A 24,743-nucleotide genomic window follows, 5' to 3' on the forward strand; every position below is an offset into this window, starting at 1 on the left:
CGGATTCCTTGCAGACTGCTTACATTCCTCCCCTACTGTCGCCGGTCCTTCTCTTCAGCCGGGACTCCCTGTCAACCCCCTCCTGCCCACTGACCCTCTGGAGACCCCCGCTCCCACAGATCCGATCCCTCCCCCTCCCCCTCCGGCCTCATCTGGAAGCTACCACGCTATCCCCCCTCTCCCGGAGGCTTCCCCCCCCCCCCCCCACTCGAACCCTATCCCCCCCCCCCCCCAAGCTCCCCACAGGCAGAGCCCAGGGCTCCTGAAAACCCTAGACGCATGTCCTCCCGCCCCCTAAAGAAACAACGTTGTTTTAAATCTAGATCTGAGGACGTCATCCTTAGACTTGAAGAAGACATCCAGTGGGGAGACGCTATGGATCTAGCGGACAGAGTTCTTGTGGGCCGCATTCGGGGCAGACACATCTCAGCGGAAAAACTGAAGACATGGGCCACGGAGATATGGGGCCAATATCTGGCGGAAATCCCCTCTGTCCAGACATTCGTGCGAGGCTGGTTCGCACTGAGATTTGCAAGGGCGGACCACACGAGCTGGGTACTGTCTTCGTTCTGGCATTTTGAAAAAGCTCCGGTACTCCTCAAACGTTGGACGCCCCTCTTCGACCCGGAGTCGGAACAGATTGGGATCGGGCCAGTATGGGTCAGACTCCCGGGCCTGCCTCTACAGTATTGGTCCGAGGACATCTTCAGAAGAATAGGGAACTCACTGGGTACTTTCATGGAGTCAGATAAGTCTTATATTCAGACGGGGATGATGGCGTACGCCAGGGTTCTTGTCCATCTTGATACCAGAGGGGGTTTGCCTGAACACATCACCATCCAGTGGAAATCCTCCTCAAGGAAGCAGAAACTCGACTACGAAGGAATCCCTTATCGCTGCAGAAGATGCCATCAAGTGGGACACCTCTACAAAGACTGCCCTCTCCTCCAAAAAGCACAGCAGACCCCCATTACTCAGGATCAACCCACTACTGAGGGACTACCTGACCCTCCGGCAGCGGCGGTTCCCAGAACGGAGCATAATATAACCTCTGATACGGTGGAAGCGCCGCCTGCACCTCGGCAAAGGAAGCAAGGAACGATCCCGATCTAGCCTCCATCTCCTCCTCTGACGCGTTCAAAGGCTGCAAAAGGAGTTGTTTTCTCTTCGGGTACGTCTTTTCCTTTAAATGTCTCTGCTTCGCTTCTTAATTCTTTGAGTTTATCTCTCCCCTTCCCCTTGCCCCACCCGATCAAGATCCCCCCCCCCCCTCTTCCCCCTCTGCCCTTGATCTGGTCAAGGTCTCCCGCCCGCCTCATCCCCCTTCCCGCTCGCACTATCCGACCTGCCCCATCCCACAACCCACGGGCTTACCTACTCCCAGCTCCCTTCCCTCCATCCCCCCCCTCTCCTTCCCCTCGCCCTCCCCCTCGGTAAACTCTACACAGAGGTACGCCACCCGCTCAATCACCAAGCAGTATGAAGCGGACGCCATTGGGCTGTCTGCGGAGCCTCTCATCCTATCGCCCAAGCAAGGAAGAGGCAGACCTTCCTCCATCAACAAGGCTAAGATTCAAGCCGGGGACGATGTCATCCAGGGCAAACAACATACCATCAAAAGGGTTCTTAGAGCAAAGGACACCCTCCCCCACCCCCCTCCATGAATATTTTATCTTTCAACTGTAGAGGGCTGGCCAGCCCAGAGAAAAAACTAGCCCTGAAACGACTCTTTTTCTCAGAACCGGTTGATATTATCTTTCTACAAGAAACCTTATGCAAAGCAGACTCGGCCACATCCATCCTCGGCTCTTGGATGCCAGGATGGTCTTTCTTCGCCTTAGATGTCTCTGGGCGATCTGGGGGCATAGCTATCGGTTTCAAGACCAGCTCCATCAATCTGAAGAATATCTGGGGCGGAGTTGGTTTCTTGGGGGCAGACATATACTCTATGGATCTGGAGGAGGATCTAAGAATTATAAATGTCTACGGACCTTGCCTCAACAGGGAACATTTCTGGAGAAAGCTTTTCAATTCCCCTCTCCTCCTAGCCGAGAATACAATCATAGGAGGAGATCTGAACTTCTCAAAGGGCCACGCTGAATCTTGGGGACATATGGCGCAGATCGACCCGCTCTCGGATTTTTTCGAGCAGCTGCTTGAGGATCATCACTGGATAGACATTCCCTCGGCAAAGATCCAGCACACATGGAAGAATAATCGAACTGGTGATCATAGCCTTGCCAGGAGGCTGGACCGCTTTATTATCAAGGAGGATTTCCACTGTAATCATCCCAGATCCAGGCAATGGGTTGGAAGCGGAGGGATATCGGACCACAGACCGATATACCTTGAAGTTGGAGCAAGGCAACAGAAACACAAGGCCCCTTTCAAGTTTAATTCCACATGGCTCCGGGACCCCTCCTATATTAATCTAATATCAGACTATTGGAAATCACATCCTTTCCCCGAAGGAGCAGACCCGGCTTCCTGCTTCGTAAGGAACCTCTCTGAAATCAAGGTGCTATCCAGGAAATGGGCGCACCAGAAGAGGCAACAAGATGACCAAACGATCTCCCTTGCAGAGCAAGTGATTGCAGACCTAGAATCCCACTCGGAGGGAACCTATATCTCCCCGGAGCAAAAAGCCAGGTATGAAGGCCTTATCAATCAAAGAACACAAGTCCTAAGAGATCGTGAGGCAAGCTGGAGATTAAGAAGTAGAGCAATCTGGCTCAATGAAGGGGATGAGAATACAAAGTTTTTTCATCGGTTCGCGAATGGACGAAAAGTGATCAACACCATCTGGGAGCTGCAAAATGAACATGGCCAACAGATCCATACATCCAAAGAACTTGCATTCCTAGCCTCCTCACACTTCAGAAACATATATAGGGCCCCGAGAGAAGCAAGTCTGCTAGAGATCATGAGAGTAGTCGAGCTCTTCCCCAGGTTTGTGGACGAAGAGGAAGCAGCTGAGCTCACTAAAGAGATTACATTGGGGGAGCTGGAAGCCACCATACGGGGGTTCCAAAGGGACAAAAGTCTGGGACCTGATGGCTGGTCCATAGAGTTCTACCTAGCTTTCTTCGAGCTATTAGGCCAGGACCTCCTCAAAGTGATCAAACATTGCAGCCTCTCTGGCAACATCCCCTCGGCCATCAAAGCCACTTTCATTGCCCTCATTCCTAAAACCGACAAGCCTGTCTCTTACAATGATTTTAGGCCAATCTCGCTCTGCAACTGCCTCTACAAGATCATGGCCAAAATCCTTGCAAATAGACTCAAACCCATCCTTTCAGCCCATATATCCCCTGAACAATTTGCTTTTCTCCATCGCCGCCAAATCCATGAAGCTATAGGTACTGCTCAGGAACTCCTCCACTCGATGCAAAGCAAGCACCTAAAAGGAATGATCCTTAAGGTAGACCTCTCCAAAGCTTTCGATAGGGAAAACTTGCTCTACATTCGTATGCTTCTCACCCATCTGGGGTTTCCCTATATGTTTATCAAATGGATTATGAGTTGTATATCTGATGTGTCGTACAGTGTCCTTCTAAATGGTGCCCCCACCCCTTTCTTCACAGCTGAAAGAGGTCTACGGAAAGGGTGTCCACTATCTCCTTTACTTTTCCTTCTCATCATGGAAGGGCTTAGCAGGTTGATCGCATCAGAACACAGGCGAGGAAGGATAAATGGGATAAAAATCACGGAAAATTGCTCTCTCACTCACCTTCTGTTTGTGGATGATGTGCTCATCTTCTTAAACGGAAGCCTGGCCGACACCTCTGCCTTACATTTTGTCTTTGATCTATTTCAGAAGGCTACAGGTATGATTATAAATGTCCAAAAATCCACTCTCACAGCAGCTGGCTGCTCACCCCATGAGATCATCTATATGAAAAATCAGTTCCCTTTCCATCTACACCCGATGGAGGAAGGACTGAAATATCTTGGCTTCCGAGTGAAACATGGAGGCTACAAAATCGCGGACTGGACCTGGCTTATTGCAAAGGTGGAGAAAAGATTACATGTGTGGTATAACAGATACCTCACCAGGGCTGGGAGACTCACCCTTATAAAAGTTGTTCTGGAAGCAACACCGATATACTGGATGTCACTGGCTTGGATACCAAGAGGAATCTTAACCAGACTCCAAAAGATATGTTGCAGTTTCCTTTCGAAGGGGAACAAACAGGGAAACCTCTTTGCCTGGGTCAAATGGGATACCATAGCAAGGCCTAAGAAGTGGGGAGGATGGGGCATAAAAAGACTGGATTTATTCGCAAAAGCCCTGGCAGCAAAGCTAGGATGGCAACTGCTCACATCCAACAGCCTCTGGAAAAGGGTAGTAGTGGAGAAATATATCGCCCCGGAAAGCATTTTCAACTGGATTCGCAGGGAACATAGGGACAACGGAAGACACTCAATCATATGGAAAGTGGTTCTCTCATCCCTCCCCCTCATCCGGGAAGGTTTAACTTGGAGAATACATCAGGGGAACGCAGTCCGCATAGGTGTAGACCCTTGGATTGGATGTGGCAATGCCCATCAACTTCTAGCACAGCTAACGGAATACCTTATGGACCAAGGTGTCTCTCATATAGCACATATTGCAGACCAACAAAACTCCAGCTTTCTCCAACAGGCCTGGAAGACAGCTCTAGATCTCCACATCCCGGAACAGTGGTGGCAAGAATGGGAGATCTATACAGATGCCCTTACTCAAGCACACATCAGGATATCGGATGAGGAAGATGAGATAGTATGGGCACTTGCAAAAAATGGTTCATACACTCCTAAGGAAGGGTACCAACAGCTTATGCAACAATTTCAGCCTGAAAATGCACAGCAGTGGTGGAAGGCCATTTGGCATCTCAAAGCAGCCCCCAGAACGCGCATGCTTATGTGGGCCATCCTCTTCAACAAAATTCCCACAGGCTCAAATCTGAAAAAAAGGTCATTCCATGGACCTTTCTGGTGCCATTTATGTAGGTGCAATGAGGAAGACACTGAACACCTATTTCTGACCTGCCCTGTTGTCATTGAACAATGGACCCTTCTCACCTCCCATCTCCCCTCCCTCAATCAATGGCATGGACAGACAATCATCGAAGCCTGGCTGCATTGGCTGGAGCACCACTCAGGCAAAGAAAGGAACATCCCCCTCCTCATGAGCTGGGCTATCTGGACGGTGAGAAATCGTGCAATATTTGACCATAAAACTCCATCCTGGCCATCCATCAGAGCACACATCCTGGCAGATTATGCTCTCCTCCCTGATGATCCCCCTCCTGCCCCTCCTCGAACTATTACCCCTAAACACATTGACAAATCTTACCCCAGGGCCTATTTTGATGGCTCACCACAAGCAGATGGCTGTGGGGGAGGAGCCCTCCTCTTCCTTCGGGAAGCACACTGTTTCAAATTACAAATATACCTGGGAAGGGGCACAAACAATTATGCCGAGCTATCCACAGCCAAATTCCTCATCCACTTTGCACTTGAAAATCGTTGCACAAAACTACAATTATTTGGAGACTCACAACTTGTTTGCAACTAGCTCAACAGAAAATCTAACTGCAATGTTTATTCTTTGAGACATATACTGGATGAGACACACAGGCTAACAGCAGCTTTTGAAAAATTTGATTGTTATCACATTTACAGGGAGCGCAACTCAAGGGCAGACCTTCTATCCAAGCAAGCAGCGCAAAGGCAAGAGGAAGACTGGTTAATAGAGGAAGAAGTGGATGGAAGCTTCCATTGTCATTATCATAGGCCTTTTGTAGATCTACGCGCACAAAGAGATAATCAGCTTTGAAAATGGATCCATCCTATCCACACAGGTTTTTTGCATTCGGTTCTGAAGTCGCTGCAAACTCGGATGTTTTTTATATATTACAGACTTTCTATCCAGTCGCCACAGGCCGGCTTTTTGCTAGTTTTTTCTATACGGCTACATACTCTGAAGTCTCCCTGCGTGGAGCACTATAACAAAGTATATCACTGGTTTTTTATGATAAATTAAACTATATGAGTCCAGAAACTCCCTGCGTGGAGGTAAATGGTTTTTTATTGTGCTGAATGTACATGGTCGAAATAAACTATGTATAATTCTGCTACTGTTATGAGAGGCAGTCAGCCTCACTATGCATATGTCTAAACATCTACAGAATGTAATTTCTTTTTGCTAATGGAAATTACGACTTTTTCTACGGGAAAAAAAGCTTCTAACAGAGGAATTTTTATGCAAACATTCTTCAGTTCATCTATCATATCATAATCAGGCAACACATTCTGTTTTTCTACCCCTTTATCGATTTTCAATCTTTCAAGAAAAGGTGGTGTTTGAACATAAACTGAAGGTTGTTCTATGATGGGAATTGAGTTTATTGGATGGTGTGGCACTACGAGGTCATTTGTGGTGAGTGATGATGTTGGAATCAAAGTCCTACCTCTACCTACCTCTAGAATCTCTTTCCCTGTGCATACCATTTTTATTTTTATTTTTATTTTTTAATAAAATGAAAAATACTCCTATATACATTTCCTCGACAATGATGCCAAAATTTTTGGTAATTTAATTGATTTTAAGTTACTTACATAAATTATCAACCAGGGCTAGTAAACTGATGAAGTGTATGTGCATTATATGTGCTAAGAGTCTTTGTCACTCATTCAATTCCTAAGTTAATCTGAGTTATCGAAATGCACATGTTTTTCTATAGCTACGTAACCTTATACAAAATGAAATCAATTCTATTTTACTTGCTTGAATAATGATCACACTCACACTTGCTTTAAAATAAAATCACTCTTGCTCTTGAAATTACACTTGCTTAAATATGAAAAATCACTCTTGAAAACCGTCACTGCTTAAATGTAAATTACTCCCAAAGCCACACTTACTTAAATATGAATCACACTTTCTTGAATGAAAATCAGAAAAACCACGCTTCTAAAATGTAATTTTCACTTGCACTCAAATCAAACCACTCTCTGTAATAAAATCACATTACAAACGAATTTGTTCTAACTTAAAGAAGGATTAGTTATGTAAAGCTTATACTCCTACTACTATGTTAGATTGTACTTTATCCATGTGCATTTGAAATCTCTCTTCACCTGAAAAATAAAATGATTAGCAGAAACAATCTCAAACTTATATCTAAGAATCAAAACTCAATTACTCAAATGAATTGACAAAAATCTACAGGAAATATAAACTGAAATACTAATTGTTAATAAATGAAGACCTTACTATCTCGAGGGGGCCCTCCTACGAGAAGTAGGTAGCACTATCAAGCTTTCACAATTTAATTATCCACGCATCAAGATCGCACAACAAAATGGAATCAAAACAAAGTTTTTATATAACAAAACAGAGTGCTTACAAATAAAATTCAAGTCTATTTTAGCCATGCCGAGAGGCATATTTATAAAACCCTTACGCAATAAATGTTTTTAGAGCTTTACGCCTATGCTAATTGACATTGTCTATAATTAATTGAAGAGATAATATATCGTAATCTTTCTCATGATTTGCTATCAACGCAGCAAATCATGAGGCGGAAAATCTGCATCTCGTTTGCTTGATTCGCCTTTCACGATAGTTGGCTTATCCTTTGATCAAACTGATAGAGTGTCTTCTTCATCGATCGAGATTCTACAAATAGGAACAAATTGTTATCGTCGTTAATTATCAACTACCTATGTTCCCTTTTTCTCGGTTGAGGCTCTGCAACCTATCAAACCTTGGACTTAGCTGCAGAAACATTCATCAGCTACATAATCATTGTAATTCGGTAGCTCAAGTAGATATTAAGCTAAATAATAATAAAAAAATGACATTTATGAAATATAAGATGATTATGTACCTGCTATGCTTTCAACCTTATAATTTGATATCCAAATTGTAGTTATGAAGGTCAAAAAGGAAGGATTAGAGTGAAAAAGAGTTGTTAAAATGAAGCAATTTTGGGGTTCAACAGTTGTTGCAAATTCTTAAGTAGCAGCACCATTATGTTCACTCTTGTTATTTTTATCACTATCAGCATTGCAGAATCTATCATCATTGTCACTGGATTGATCATCATTGATTTTTGTTTGTGTCTACATCAAATACTCCTATGGTAAGTCTTGTGAGGTATGATTCGCTCTTAATTCCTCAATATTTTGTAAAGTGACTATGATTGTTGAGAGGTATATATATATTGATCGAGAGAGAGAGAGAGAGAGAGAGAGAGTATCAGGAAGTACAAGCAAACCCGTCAAGGTACTGAATAGGCCTATTGGCAATGGGGATATACCTGTGTGGCACCAAGGCAAACCCATCGAGATATTGAATAGGCTTGTTGGTAGCGAGGCTATGCCAAGTAAGAGAGATATGTAAAACACACATTGGCACACATATAACTCATTCCAAGCGAAGGCCCCAGGTCACATTTTGAAATAATTGTCATTAAATTTAAAGCTAGGAAGAATAAACCTCATATCTTGGCTTTCAAAGAATGTCTTTAAGTTCCTTCAAGTATTATGCTTTGAAGTTTTATCTTTTAGAAAATAAATAGGTTTTCATGGAAGTGGGACCCTTAGCGTAGGAAATTTATTGTTCCCATATAAAGGGACTCTTTTTATACACTTGGATAATGGTAATACTTCGAGAGACAGAGACAGAGATAACTAGCTCATCATAGGAATGTATCTTTTTGTCATCCTTTTTTCCCCTATTTATATCCTCTTTTCATCCATATTTAATGTCATGGCATTCAACATGATTATGTCACTTCTATTTATAATAAGGCTATTAAGGTGTTGAATTACTATCTTAGGCTACTCATGAGATGTTTTGTAAAAAAATTGATGGTAGGGAACCTATTTAGTTTGGGGGAAGGAAGTATTGCTATATTCTATGGGATGGTAAAAATGAATCTTGCAGTAGCTCAAAAATACTCTTTCATTCACTTTCTAGCAGTTGTAGTCCTTTGGTTTGAAAATAATGGAAGTAGACAGATTGTTGGACTGTTAGGGCAATAATGATTTTAGCCTTCACCTCTTTACAAGCTTCAACATCCATGTTATAATGATTGCAGTTATTCCATGGGTGTTGTTACCCCTCAAATGTTTTTACTTCGAAGGTGTTGTTAGATGATGACTAGCAACATGTTCAGATTTTCTTTGCAAAACAAGATTTATCAGTAGCCTTCATCATACATTAGTGCTCTGTTTTAGATCAAATGAGCAACATTTATGTTTCAGATTCATATTTCCTTTATGAGAATGCCTGGAAAAACTTGAGGTAAAGATTAGCTCAAAAATTTCTGATTTGTTAAAAATTTAGGGGATAATGATAAGAAACTATTGTGACCTTGGCATTTAATTTTGTCTCATATTGTATTTGTTTTTCATATCTGTTTCAACCCTCATATCCTACCAACCCACTGGTCTATATCACTCAACAAACAAGATTCAGTTCTTTCTTACCATTTGAATAATTCATGTTTACTTATAGTTGTTATTTCAGTCCCAACAAGCATTCACTTCAATGTATATTCTCCTCTCACTTTCTTTCCCTACACATGTTGGGCTAAGCTTGTTTCCAATTAGTCATTCAAGGACCATATTGGTACATGGCTTCCATCTACAAACTAGGTTTTTATTAAGTTTTGTCCCTTATGTTAATAACTCAAACCCAGTTGCATGGACCATGTGCCAACCTTCTTTATAATTTGCTTCCTTCAATTCTCCTATGTTTCCAATAAAAACTTTGCTACCAAGAGAGTTGTGTTCCTAACCTATTTTCTAAGTATCAATAATTTGTTATTTTGTGGGAATTTTAACTATAATTCTGCAAATTCACTTATGGGTAGTGTCTTCTAAAGTCTCACTTGAATCAAGACTTGTTTTGATATCCCCACAAACTACAATTAATTTAACAACAACCTCAAATGATGACTATGTTGTTATCGTGGGTGTTATTGGTGTTGAAGACTAAAATTGTTCCTTTTTTACACCTTCCTTAAAATCCATTCTCTTCCTTTTTGACCATAATAACTCCAATTAAGTGTCATCTTGCAAGGTTATTGGCAAAAACAAGTATTTAATCATCTTTTATTCATAGTTGCATTGTTTCTTTATTATTTGATTTAATATTTGCACAAGCTACCAAATTGCATCAATTTTGCAGCTAATAATTGATTCTACAACTTGAAGAATCTACAGCTTCTGAAACATCAGTTGAGGAATGAAGCATATGGATAGGTAGCTGATAACTAGCACAACAATATCCACCTATTTCTCTGATCTAGCAAGATGATAAGGACGCTCGTATGAGCAGGTCAACGTGGAAGTCAACCCACCGGAAAAGACTGAAGACAAATCAGGAAAGCGAGAAGATCATTGATTGAAGCTGATATTTGCCTCGTGATTTACTTCATCAATAGAAAATCATGATGAATCATTATCTTATTCAAGCAATGTTATTTTAAGATGTTCTATTGAGAAGGATAGGCTTAGAAATCTCCAAACAGTTTAACAAAGGAGGTTATAAAACCTGCCTCTCAGCACGATGATACACATGACTGGTTATTCTTTTAAAAACTCTTTGCAATCAATTAATTAAGCTCTTGATCCTACTATGTTGTGTGCATAAATGTGTGGTTAATCTTTGTTGATCTTTCCATACCTACACTAACGGGAGGGCCCCCTGGGAGCTGTAAGGTTTCATTTTTTATTTCTAGTTAAACTTTTTGTTTCATAGGATTAAGCTATCACAAGTGATTTTAACTTTGATTTCTAGAAAAACATTAGTAATAGTTAAGATAAAATTTGTTTTGGATTTTGTATTAGAATTTTCATAGAATTTCTTCATGAATCTAATCTCGTTGTGTGAAGGATGAAGAAAATAATCAAAGGGATTTATTATGCACATGTAAATTCTGATTGATAGATAGAAAGTAGAGTCATTTGATTTAGAGTTTGCAATTAGTTCAAGGTTTTATTCGTGTTAGTGTGAAGAAGATTTTGATTTTGTTAGTGTGATATTTATTTCTGCACTTTAAGATTAGCTTTCTTTTTGTCAATATGAAGGAGATTTATATTTGATTTTTCTATTTATTTCTGCACTTCATATTAGTTTCATTTATTTTAGTGTGATACTTTCCTTTCCTGCAAGAGTGATAATCATTTTACTTTGAGTGATTCTTAGATAAAATATGTGCATGAAAACATCCTAATTCAATTTGAAAATTACTCACATAATAAAGCACCCTAGCACAGATGGTGCACATACACTTCATTAGTTTACAAGCCCTAGTAGATAATTTATGAAGTAATTTAAGGTCAATAAAATTACCAACATTTTGGCGTCATTGTCGGGGACGTGTATATAGGATTTATTTTTTTAGGAGTCTTTTCATTTAAAAAAAATTAAAATGATAAAAAAATATTTATGCACATGGAAAGAGATTCTAGGGGTAGGTTTATAAGTAGAGGTAGGAGTTTAATTCCAACATCACCACTCAGCCCCCCAAGACCTCGTAGTGCCACACCATCCACTAAAACTCATACTCCATCATTTGCAAGTAGACATAGACTTCCTAAGTGATGCAGGAGCATTTAGCTCAACATTATCATTGTATTTTAGTAGACATAGGGGGTCTTGAGTTTCAAGGAAGTTGGTTTCCTGAGTATTGAATTAATATAATTATTTAATGTTTTGAGTGATTTTAATGAGAATAGGAATTAATTGAATATTGTGAGGCATAATTGTAAATGTTCTCGAATGTAGGAGAATATGAGAGAGTTAGGATAGCTGAGAGAACTGAGGGATTTGAGAATTGATTGTAAAATCCAGATTAGGAGTTAGTTCATCATTTTGTGGATTTGAGAGAATCCATAGGGATGAGAAAGACATTTTAGGATTTTGTTGAGAAGCTTATGGATCTAAACTAGGAATTGGTTTTAGAATCCCTTTTTGTATAAATGTAAGCCTAAAAGGCATAGACAAAGGGTAGAGACAGAGAGAGAGAGAGTTAAATAATTAGATAGATAGAGGTGTTTGTAAGCCTACAAGCAGATGATGTAATAGAGGCCATTAATTAGAAGATCAATCCAAGGAGAGACAGAGAGTCTCATTATGTAATTGTTTGTTGATATATATATGCACAAAGACTCAAATTCCAATTTGTATAAGTGCGTTATCGAATATTGAATGATGAATGAATGAATTAGCATATTCTGTGTAATAGAGAGTTGCAGGTGAAGTTCGGCGATTACACAGAGAAATACATGAAGAGGAGGATCATAATGGATTGTTGAATCCATTAGAAAGATCAAAGCCAAAGCTCAGGAGGAAGTGCGGAGTGAAACAACCAAGGGATCAGAACCTTGAAGAAACCCGAAACCATAGACACGTTGAATAAATAGCGTAAAATCATAAGCAAACATAATAGTGGGGGAGTAAAGTTTCAATGCATAGCAACCATTGGACCTCATAGATCAACAATCATCGCATGGTGGAAGAGTGTGAAAGATAACCAGCAAAGAGGTGGTTTCGAAATAGGAAGTGGTATTTCGAGCGACCTCAAAACCATAAGTGGTAAAAAGGACTAGTCACCTGATTCCATTCAGCGGAGGACACGTAGCACAAGAGTGGAGAGAGGAAAATGCTTTATCGGGCGGTTAATCCCCATATTTGTTGTCCACCCGAAATCTCTGACAGTCGTCACATCAAGTATGTTAGATCAACGGTGGAGGATTGTCATGCAAGTTGTTGATCGGCAATCGAAGATCGGAGGAGGAGTAGCGCAACGGAAGGTTTAATATGGAGGGCGGACCCGACGATAAATATGAATGCGAGTGTATAGATTTTGAGACCCACTTATGTGTTTCGGGGCGGGGTTTTGTGTATTTCCTTTGTATTATGTTAAAGTGTTGTGCTCGAGTCTTTTAAGGATTAAGCATTATTTAAACGCTTCCGATAGTCACATATCGGAGTCGAAGGGGTGATAAGAGCATATATGTGGTATGACCATGGTAAACTGTGATGAGCGATTGCGATAAAGGCAATTCTTGGGAAATGTGCAAAGGCTGAGGAAAGGCGGAAAAAGGTATGTTATGCATGTTTTTATGTGTATTCTCTTATAGGAGAATTATAATGGATTAAAGCGTCAATAGAAGGGTTTTAATGGTTTTCCAATTATAACCCAAAGTTATAAAGTGGGGTTTGGATATATGTGCGGCCATAGGAATTAATAAAGGTTTATGAGGATGTATTAAGTCCCGATAGAAAGGATTGGAAGGGCTAGACTATGTGGTTAATAAATAAATCATTCCACATGAATTCTAATTAAGGGGGCCTTAACCCATTGTTATTTATAATGAACCTTTGACCGAAAGGTCATATAAATTCCTGGGCAGAAAATGGTTTATGCATAGGTTTATATGCATACTGTGGGTAAAGCAGGGGTAACCCTGCGTCATTTGGTATCAGAGTAGAATAAAGAAATTATGTGTGAAAGTTTCTTTGGAAGAATTTAGAACATAAATATTTGGAAAGATGTGTATGCAGTCAAGGGAGATTAGATTCTAATCTGATAGTTAAGTGACCACAGTAAAGCTGGGAGATTGGTAAGAGGAATACTAATCTTGATATTTCTGCATTTTGATAGAATGTTTAGATTTTGAGAAAAGTAGAGCAAATGATTTATGGCCAATGAATCTGTATAATTGGAATTGTGAAATGTTTGAAATTGAAATTGGAGAAGAACAGTTAAGTTCTTAGAGGCAGGTGAGTAAGAATTAAGAAGAGACTGCAGAAACATAAAGAATCTACAGCGATGTTTTGAAGAATGGAGATTCACTCGGATGTGAAGAGTGGGTGGAGAAACCATGCAGGTATTGTTTTATTTAACTCTGATTTGAGTTTTGCTAGATAAAGAAATAGATTGAAGATTGATAGTTGCAGCTAATGAAGTATCTCAGCAAAAGAAGATCAAGCCTTAAGAAGCAGTAATGAAGAAAACTGTTAAGGATTTCTAAGTGGGAAAAAACTCAGCAAAGGAGAAATTGTTTCCAGTAGCTAAGCTTTGCCAAGATAAAGCCGGAAGATTGGAAGAAAGAATCAGACTCTAAATCTGATTGACAGTGGCTGAATATTGAGAATTTGTGCATTGGAAGCATGAAGATCTACTGAAACAGATTTGCAAAAATGGTGAGATCCTGAAGGTAGGTGAAGGTATGAAAATTTGTCTAATGATTAGAAGATATTGAATGAATGATATTTAGAGCAGGATTACAGTAGTTAAACTGTAAGAAGGACTTTGTAAGCTCTTGAAGTAACATAGTTTGAAGATACAGCTGAAGGCTAGTGGAAAGGACAGTCCATTCAAAAGTGCAGGTGAATGGGAGGACAAGATCAGACAGAGATCTTGAAGGAAATTCCACAAAGGATGTGGGTATAATTTCTAAGAGATAAAGGAAGTTGGTAAGAGTTTCTAAGTGAAAGCAGAAATGTGGCAGAACCTTGAGGAATTCCAACAAAGATTGGATAAAGAGGACAGTTGTGTTCTTGGAAAGTATAGATGAGTTGAAGCCTAGAAGGAGCAAAGAGAATTGCTCAAAGGAGGTTCCAGAGATAGAGAACCAATTGCTTTCCAAAAGACCAAGTACAGAGGAGAGCTTGGTGAGGTCAATGGCAGCAAGGCAGATTTGTTGTTGTAGAGGCTTTAGTGCAGCTCATAGTGAGTGAGTGAGGAACTCATAGAAATAAAGAGGATGATGACTAGTGACAGTCATAACAGAGGTTCTGAAAGAAACCACAGCCAAGGACAGAATAAAGGAGATGCCAAGGCAAATGGCATATAGAGACAGTTAAGTATAGAAGAATATGAGAGGGAGAAGGCTGAGATAGTAGTTCAGCTTGAAGTATTAATTGAAATGTTGCAGAGAAATGAGATGGACCAGAAATATGGTTATGTCATGAGAAAGAAAGTGAAGTGGCAGAGGCTACAAGAGAAGAGGAATCAGCAGGTGAATATGCAGTTAATAAAGGAGCTAAGGGAACTTGAACAAATTATAGATGCCAAATTGAAGACAGAGAAGCTCAAAAGAGTTGAGCTACAGCAAAAGGGAGATGCTGAAGAAGATGTTGAAGTTTCGATATGTGAACCAGAATGTGGACCATTACTTTTTGAAATTGATGAAGAGCTAGAGGAGTTGGATCATATGAATGATTCTAAGCAGTCAGAAGACTTGATCACTAAAGCATCAAGTGAGACCAGAAGGTCTTGTATTTTTAAAATTAATGATTTGTGTATGATTGCGGGTTTGGAAGAAGATAGGTAGTCTTTTAAAGTTGTCAAAAACATGAAAGAATACCTTCCAGAAGATGAAAGTTTTGAAGCAAAATATGACAAGGAGACTGGAAAAGAATCAGTTCACTACAGTGGACAAGTGCTGAAAGACATCATTGAAATAGATGATGAGAAGGAGAGACTAGCTGACAATCTCAAGAGTTCTTTGAGTTTGAATTAGCATACTGATATGCTGACAGAAGAAGAGAGATCAGAGCAGCATATTGCAGTGTTGCCAAAGGAAGAAGAGGTACAGAAGCCTTATATTTTTTATTATGATGATTGTCTTATAATTGAAGGTTTTGTTGCAGAAACTGGAACATATTTGGCACAGGAGGACAGCCAAATGAAAGAAGAAGAGGAAGAACATCTACTGAAGGATGTTAAGAAAGATTTAGCAGAGGAAGAAGGACCATGTGATGATGGGTCAATCACAAATGAAGAAATAGGAGATTGTGTAAAATTTCCAAAGTTCACTCCAAGTAAAATCATTGAGTTATATAGGGAATTAGACTTTCAAAGGAGGAAGTTAGAAGAGCAGAGGATAAATGTTCAGGATAAATTGCTGAAGAAGGATGACAAAGAAGTTGTCATAAATAATAATCAAGAAGAAGTTGACAGGTGCAGAAAACAGAAGCAGGAAATTGTTCTGAAAGACAATATAGTAGCAGCTAAAAAGGTGCAAAATAATAGTAAAGAAGAAGGTAAGGATGAAAAGGCAATCAGGATAAGTGAAGAACAAGAAAAAATGAGAGTTCATCAATCAAGAGATGGAAACAGTCAACAAACTGAGGATATACTAGACAGAGAAATTGAATTGATAAGAAGGTTAATGATGAAAGTGTCTCAGAAGAAGACAACAGCAAGGAAAGATAGGAGTACCAATAAGAGGAAGAGAGCAGCAGACTATGAAAGTAGGGCAAGTGGAGCATTGCAGCACAAGGTATGGAGACTTGGAGAGCAGCATTAGACAACAACAGTAATAGAACAATGGACAAGCAAAGATAGATTACAAAATAAAGTCTGGGATCTAGGAGGAATCAATTATCCAGACTTATGACCAGGAGGTCATAAATTTTCTTACATGGGGAGTCTGATACAAGAGCATTCAGCTCAACATTATCATTCTATTTTAGTAGACATAGGGGGTCTTGTGTTTCAAGGAAGTTGGTTTCCTAGGTATTGAATTAATGTAATTATTTAATTCTGGATTTTAGACATCTGTGGTTTATATCTTCTGAGTTAGTTACCGGAGAACCCACGGTAATAACCATATTCTGTCAACGTTTCAAATCCCAACATGGATCCATCATCAAGACTATTTCTAAATGTTTTGAGTGATTTTAATGAGAATAGGAATTAATTGAATATTGTGAGGCATAATTGTAAAGGTTCTTGAATGTAGGAGAATATGAGAGATTTCGGATAGTTGAGAGAACTGAGGGATTTGAGAATTGATTGTAAAATCTAGATTAGGAGTTAGTTCGTGATTTTGTGGATTTGAGAGAATCCTTAGGGATGAGAAAGAGATTTTAGGATTTTTTTGAGAAGCTTATGGATCTAAACCAGGAATTGGTTTTAGAATCCCTTTTTGTATAAAGGTAAGCCTAAAAGGCATAGACAGAGGGTAGAGACAAAGAGAGAGAGAGTTAAATAGTTAGATAGATAGAGGTGTTTGTAAGCCTACGGGTAGATGATGTGACAAGGCCATTAATTAGAAGATCAGGCCAAGAAGAGATAAAGAGTCTCATCATGTAATTGTTTGTTGATATATATATGCACAGAGATTCAAATTCCAATTTGTATAAGTGTGTTATCAAATATTGAATGATGAATGAATGGATTAGCATATTTTGTGTAACAGAGAGTTGTAGGTGAAGTTCGGAGATTACATAAAGAAATACATGAAGAGGAGGATCATAATGGGTCGTTGAATCCATTAGAAAGATCAAAGCCAAAGCTCAGGAGGAAGTGCGCAGTGAAACAACCAAGGGATCAAAACCTTGAAGAAACCCGGAACCATAGAAACGCTGAAGAAATAGCATAAATCATAAGCAAACAAAATAGCGAAGGAGTAAAATGTCAATGCATAGCAACCGTTGGACCTCATAGACCGACGGTCATTGCATGGTTGAACAGCACGAAAGATAACCAGCAAAGAAGTGGTTTCGCAACAGGAAGTGGTATTTCGGGCGACCTCAAAACCATAAGTGGTAAAAAGGACTAGTCACTCGATTCCATTCAGCGGAGGACACGTAGCACAAGGGTGGAGAGAGGAAACTGCTTTATCGGGCGGTTAATCCCCGTGTTTGTTGTCCACCTGAAATCTCTGACAGCCGTCGGATCAAGTATGTTAGATCAACGGTGGAGGATTGTCGTGCAAGTTGTTGATCGGCGATCAGAGATCGGAGGAGGAGTAGCGTAGCGGAAGATTTAATATGGAGGGCCGACCCGAAGATAAATATGAATGCGGGTGTGTAGATTTTGAGATCCGCTTATGTGTTTCGGAGAGGGATTTTGTGTATTTCCTTTGTATTCTGTTAAAGTGTTGTGCCCGAGTCTCTTAAGGCTTAAGCGTTATTTAAACACTTCCGATAGTCGCATATCAGAGTCGAAGGGGTGATAAGAGCATATATGTGGTATGACCATGGTAAACTGTGATGAGTGATTGCGATAAAGGCAATTCTTATGAAATTTGCAAAGGCTGAGGAAAGGCGGAAAAAGGTATGTTATGCATGTTTTTACGTGTATTCTCTTATAGGAAAATTATAATGGATTAAAGTGCCGATAGAAGGGTTTTAATGGTTTTCCAGTTATAACCTAAAGTTATAAAGTGGGGTTTGGATATATGTGTGGCCATAGGAATTAATAAAGGTTTATGAGGATGTATTAAGTCCCGATAGAAAGGATTGGAAGGGCTAGACTATGTGGTTAATAAATAAATCATTCCATATGAATTCTAATTAAGGGGGCCTTAACCCATTGTTATTTATAATGAACCTTTGACCGGAAGGTCATATAAATTCCTAGGCAGAAAATGGTTTATGCATAGGTCTATATGCATATTGTGGGTAAAGCAGGGTAACCTTGTGTCACTAAGGTACATACATCTGAGATCCAACCGAAAGATTCACCAACTTCTTCTACTGAAGTCGTAGTAGACAAACCTACATCCTCAGTAGAAGGAGTAATCTTTCTATCTTCAACTGGAGAACCAATTATAGGACAATAATTGGAAGTCCCTAGTGAGGAGGAAGAAGAAACATATTGTATTCCATTGATAGAAGAACCAAAAGTGGAGCTATAAAATTCGAGTAAAGAACCCTATATTAGCTCTGAGAAATATACAATGGAAGGGGAAGTATACATAATGTGAATGATGAACTTAGAATTGGAGGTGGAAGAGGTGGAAGACATAAAGGAGAAAATTGAGGAGGAGGTGGAGGAAGAGGTGGTAGAGGAGATTCAAAACCTTTTGGGTTTCCCATCTTAGATGAAGATACCACAGTTACAATGAATAATATCTCACCCTCCATCCTCACTAATTTCCATGGAGTAAGACATGAGGATCCTGAAACATTTCTTTTTGAGTTTGAAGTCTTGTGTAGATCTTATGACTACTTGCTTGATTCTCAAAAATTGAAATTGTTTCCAGCCACTCTTAAAGACGGAGCACTTAAATGGTTTATGGGATTAGGAACACATACCATAAGAACAAGGGAAGAAATGAAAAATGTGTTCTTAGACAAATACAAAGATTATCGTATGCCTCATAACCTTAAAGATGAAGTCTTTAAAATGATGCAAAAAAGAGGATGAAAATCTTGAAGATTTGCTTATATTGTTAAAAGGGCTAAGATGCATAATCTAGATGAAGAAACTTTGAAAGTTATTTTTCTAAAAGCCATTAGAGATGAGTGGATAGATATTCTCAATTTAATGGGCAAAGGAGATGTTTCTTAGTTATCATTTAGAGAAATTTGTGAATTGTGTATACACATTTCAAGAGGAAAGGCTAGAACCAGGAAAAATCCAAGAGACCTTGTTATGTCTAGGATTAATAAATCTACAACTGGGATAGTAAGTAGAGCAGAAATAGGCAATTTGTTTGACAAATTCAAAACAGATATTTTAGGGAGTCTTAGTGAACAAATAGATACCCTTAAGATTCAAAACAAGCAAAAAGATGAAAATGTTGCATTATCAATTTTTTGTCCTAAATGCAGAAATAAACATGCTCTAAGAGAATGTCCTCTTGATAGTGTATAAATATGTGTTATCTGTGTAGAAATTCATAACACAAAAGAATTCCCTTCAATCCCTAGACTTAAAGCAGTCTTTCAAAATGAAGCTGAAACGAGGCAAGTTGAGTCACTTTGTTTCATTGGTAAAATACCATGGCCACCAAAACAGCCAAACATAGTACAAGGTCTTAATCCCCAATACCAATCATATGCACAACCTTAGAACAATTGGAATACCCCAATGTCTTGGCAAAATTGTTCATCTAAAAATCCATTATGGACACAAGGTTGGCAATATCCTCCTAGGAATCCTCAGTATAATCAATTTCAACATCCATTTATCCCATATCAACCTCCATATTATCATCCTCAATCAAACTCCTTTCCATAATCTCAAATTCAAACTCAACCTTCTAATCAACCACTTCCATGACCATCCACATCATACCCAAAAAAAACCAATCAACTACCTACTTAGCCACTTTCAAATCCAAATAATAAAAATTCACAAGTTGTTTACAATATAGAAGGTCATAATTTCCAAGCTTGCATGAGAACTCCATTACATATAAATAATGTTTGACTTAGATCTGGTAGAGTTTTGTTAAAGAAGTTACCATCTATTGTTATTCAGGAATATGGAGAGGATGAACCCCTTGAGAAAGAAACATTTCTTAATCAAGAAGAAATTCCTCAGAAAGAAAGAACCCTTATAAATGATACTTCAATAAACTCAACTCTCATTGCAGAACAACCTTTTGTTTCTGTTCAAAATCCACCTTTTCCTGAAAGGCTAAATTTGACAAAGGAATATAAAAACAAATTGTGTTGCCTGAATATGACATGTTAGATGAACTAAAGAATGTTTGCATCAAAATTTCTTTGTTACAAGCTATAAGGGAAATACCAATATTGGCAAAGACAATTAGGGAGTTAAGCATTGAAACACTAGGAAGAAAAAGAAAAGAAGTTAAAACATCAAGTTAGTTGGAAAAATTGTAGATATTATGATGGGAAAACCGACAGTTCAGAAATATCTAGATCTAGGTAGTCTCATTGTAAAAACACACATTAATGGTGTTGAGATTCTAAATGCATTGATTGATTTAGGAGCAGCTATCAATATCATGTGTAAACAAACTATGGATCAGTTAAAACTTTATAATCTTCAATACACACCAACATTATTACAGTTAACATATAGATCTATTATCAAACCAGATGGTGTGTTAGAAGATGTATTTGTCTCCTTAGATTCTTGGGAATATCCTATTGATTTTATGATTTTAACTCCAAAGAATAATCAAGGAGAACACCCATTGATTCTAGGTTGACCATGATTAGCTACAGTTGATGCTTTTATAAGTTGTAGATATTTTGATATGTTTATCTTTGATGGAAGCTCTACTCTGAAATTCACACTATATCCTCCTGCAAAAACAACAATAGAAGTAGAAAGTGAAGTTTGGATAGATGACGAAAACGAAGACTTTGATATACAACCAATATTTGTTATTTCACAAATAGATGAAGAAGATCAAATTTTAAATGTAATGAATAATAATGATTCTTCCTCATATTGTGAACAAAACCAAAATTTTCAAGAACAATGCAATGTTTAATATTTATCATCTCATCAAATGGATTTACATTCTACAAAAAAAATTGGCAATTCTTTAATAGAAATCTTACTAGGAAAAACTTTTAATATTAATGATAATCTGGAAGAATCCCAAAAGAAAGAATTGATAAAGATGTTACAAGAACATTCCCCTACTTATGCATGAGAATATATTGATATGAAAGGAATTGATCCTAATACTTGTATGCATCATATCTATATTGAAGAAAATTCCAGACCAATGCGACAACCTCAAAGGAGGATGAATCCAAATCTAAGGTAAATTGTTAAAGAGGAGTTACAAAAACAGTTGAATGTGAATTTGCTTTACCCAATATTAGATAGTCAATGCATCTCACCATTAGTGATTGTTCCAAAGAAAAATGGAAAATGGAGAGTATGCATTGATTATAGGGAATTAAATAAAGCTACCTTGAAAGATCATTTTCCGCTTCCCTTTATAGATCAAGTCCTTGATACATTGGCAGGGAAAAAGTATTTTTCATTCTTGGATGGTTTTAGTGGATATAACCAAATCCAAGTAGGTCTAGAAGATCAAGGCAAAACAGCATTTACCTATCCATGGGGAACTTATGCTTATTGGGTACTTCCTTTTGGATTATCTAATGCACTTGCAACATTGCAAAGGGCAGTTCTAGTTTCTGATCTAATTCATGATTTTGTGGAAGTTTACATGGATGATTTTACTATCTATGGTAATTCTTTTGAGGAAGCTCTTGAAAATTTAGAAAAAGTTCTCATTAGATGTAAAGAAACAAGTCTCTCATTAAGCCATGAAAAATATTTTATGATGTTCACCAAGGGAATTATTTTAGGCCACCACATTTTAGGAGATAGAATTAAAGTGGATGCATCTAAAGTAGAAGTTATTTCCAAATTATATGTTCCTGCTTGTCAAAGATATGTTAGAATTTTTCTTGGTTTTAATGGTTATTACAGAAAATACATAAAAAAAACTTCACAAAGATAGCCTCTCCACTTTTCAAATTACTTACAAAATATTGTGAATTCATTTGGAATTTTGATTACCAAAAGGTTTTTGAAACATTGAAAGAAAAAATTTATGAAGCACCCATCTTAAGAGGACCAAATTGGAGTCTCCCTTTTCATATTTCAATCAATGCTTCAAATACAGCCTTAGGAGTTGTAGTAGGACAAAAAAATTTAACTCCTTATGCTATTTGTTGGACACCTAATCCTCAATGGGTTAGTGTGGAAGCCGAATAGACAAAAGGAGTCCAAGAGACCTTAGGATGTGGAACCCAATGGTCAAACCATGTACTATAAATGTATATCACTTGTTAATAAAAATGTATTCTCATGTTTTATCTTTCAGATTATCTTGTTGCCATGTGTGTGTTTAACATGGTATCAGAGCAGGCGTATTCCTGTCCAGCATAATTAATTTGAGCCATTTGTTTTATGGTCTTTATGCGCAAGTCATTTCTGCCATTACTTATGAATATTTTCTCAGCTAAATTCTAGCTGCCACCTCTGTCATTTCTCCAGTGCCATTTTTGACTTCCTTCTGCATTGTAACTCCCTATTCTGGTTATTTTCTACCTTGCATACAGAGTGTTGCCCCTCTGCTCTTCTCTTACTGGTTTTTTATAATTACCTGCATATAGTGCTGTGCTGCCCTGACATATAATCCTGATGCATATATAATGCGTTGCCCTGACATGATATAATCCGTTGTTTCATATAATGCGCTGCCCTGACATGGTTTGCCTGTCCTGCCCATATTGCAGAAACTGACATCACTGACAGCTAGAGCGCAGACTCGTCCTTCCTCTCTACCTCTGCCTGATGGTTAATCGATCTCTTACCCTGATGAAACTCGGAGCCGCGAAGAAGAAACAAGCTTCTACCAAGAAGAACGGAGGTGTTCCTTGATCTCTATGATTTTCGTTTTTATTTTAGTTTATATTTCATTCCAAGAGAAAGCATCAAGATTGATTTTGCAATAATGCTCCGAGCATCTCCCACGGGAGTGGCTGAGTTGAGCCTCAATTTGGTTGCTGGCTTTCTGGTATTGATGTGCATACACAGGTTTCTAATCAATAGTTTCAGGAACCTTTCTTAGCAGTAGTCATAGACCCCATAAGAATTGTATTTGCTAGAAAAGTTGAGATTGGTGCTTTTTGAACATACCTTGATGGATACAAACCTCCTGATGAGCCTGCCTCTGAGTATCAAACAATCCCTTTGAATAAAAGTGAGGATTTTGGTGTTCACTGCAAGCGGTATTATGCTCTGGATATTACATACTTCAAGTCATCCCTTGATTCTCACCTCTTGGACCTCTTATGGAATAAATATTGGGTGAATACTCTTTCATCTTCGTCACTCTTAGGGAACAGATTTGCAGGTCAAATTTCAGATCTTGCGGAGAAGCTAGAGCAAGCAGAAAGTTAATTGGCACATTCACGTGTAAGATCATTTCTTGCGCCTCCACAAAGGAAGAAGGAGGAGGAATCACAACTTGCAAAGATTACGAAGGAAAACTCAAAAATTAATGTTGAGCAAGTGCATGGACTGATGTCACAGGTTATCAAGGACATCTTGTTTAATTCAGTTCACCAGTCAACAAAAAAAAGCGAAATTGCTTTTGGTGAGGTATCAGGACCTGAGCCCATGGTTGAGACCTGATGCTTGACTGAAAAGGCCTAGCTAATTGTGCAAATTCGTTTGCCAATTAATGTCTCACTTTTATCTTTCATTGATCTGTTATTTTGCCATCGCATCAGTCTCTTGTTCTGAATGTGTAAATCATTGCCATAATTTGCTAGGCGGTGGTAAAATACCATTAGCTAGGCAACATCTGATATTTCTGTTCCCATAAACGTTGCTATGCTTTTGGTGGAAGACCGTGGATTATGTTGGAGTGTTGATCACTGGTGGAATACTGAACGACCCTACATTAAATCATTTTTATTAAGAACATGTGTTGACTAGGAATTGGAGTTATATTCTGGTCGATATATATTTTGAAGATCAACCATATGATATAGGTCGTGTGTGAAATATTTGTGTTCAACAAATTGAATATATTTTTTGTCTTATCTTGCACATGCCTCAACATGATCTATATGATCAAATAGCTATAGATGTGAAAGTCTGGAGAATCAAAAGCACCGCAGAACAGCTTCGCAATGGCGTGGAGAGCAAAGAGACTCGCACAAGAGAAGCAATGAGCTGGTCGGTTCATCTCTGTGCATTCATACATGCATGAACATGTGGAATAATCCTTTCATTGGTGCGTAGCTCCTACAAGTGGGTCATTGTTGTGTTCATCATTCTTATTGGAATGCTGGAGGTATCGTTGACTCTCTATATATTGAATTCTGTCATATGCGTTGTTAGCTCTCCATAAATTCTGTGTGATATATGAGGGCAAACTGTTTTCTTTGAAGAAGTGGCAAGATCAGAGAATATTTTTTCATACCCTAGTCAAAGCATTTATATATGAGCATTCAAGTCTTGTCCATGACATGGTGCTAT

At 38.7% G+C, this 24,743-nt stretch overlaps 1 protein-coding gene and 1 pseudogene across 1 annotated transcript; both read left to right on the forward strand.

The window, feature by feature from the left end:
• Positions 1-375: 375 nt before the first annotated feature.
• Positions 376-1,113, forward strand: LOC149221617 (uncharacterized). Its single transcript, XM_089387433.1, has one exon. The coding sequence runs from the start codon at positions 376-378 to the stop codon at positions 1,111-1,113; it is 738 nt and encodes a 245-aa protein (XP_089243559.1).
• Positions 1,114-16,101: 14,988 nt separating this feature from the next.
• LOC149221618 (COP9 signalosome complex subunit 5 pseudogene) lies at positions 16,102-23,906 on the forward strand (annotated as a pseudogene).
• The last annotated feature ends 837 nt before the right edge of the window (positions 23,907-24,743 follow it).

This window comes from Pinus tabuliformis, chromosome Q (genome assembly GCF_031772625.1).
Source record: "Pinus tabuliformis cultivar Carrire ecotype Pingquan chromosome Q, CPIR1, whole genome shotgun sequence".
NCBI classification, from domain to species: Eukaryota; Viridiplantae; Streptophyta; class Pinopsida; order Pinales; family Pinaceae; genus Pinus; species Pinus tabuliformis.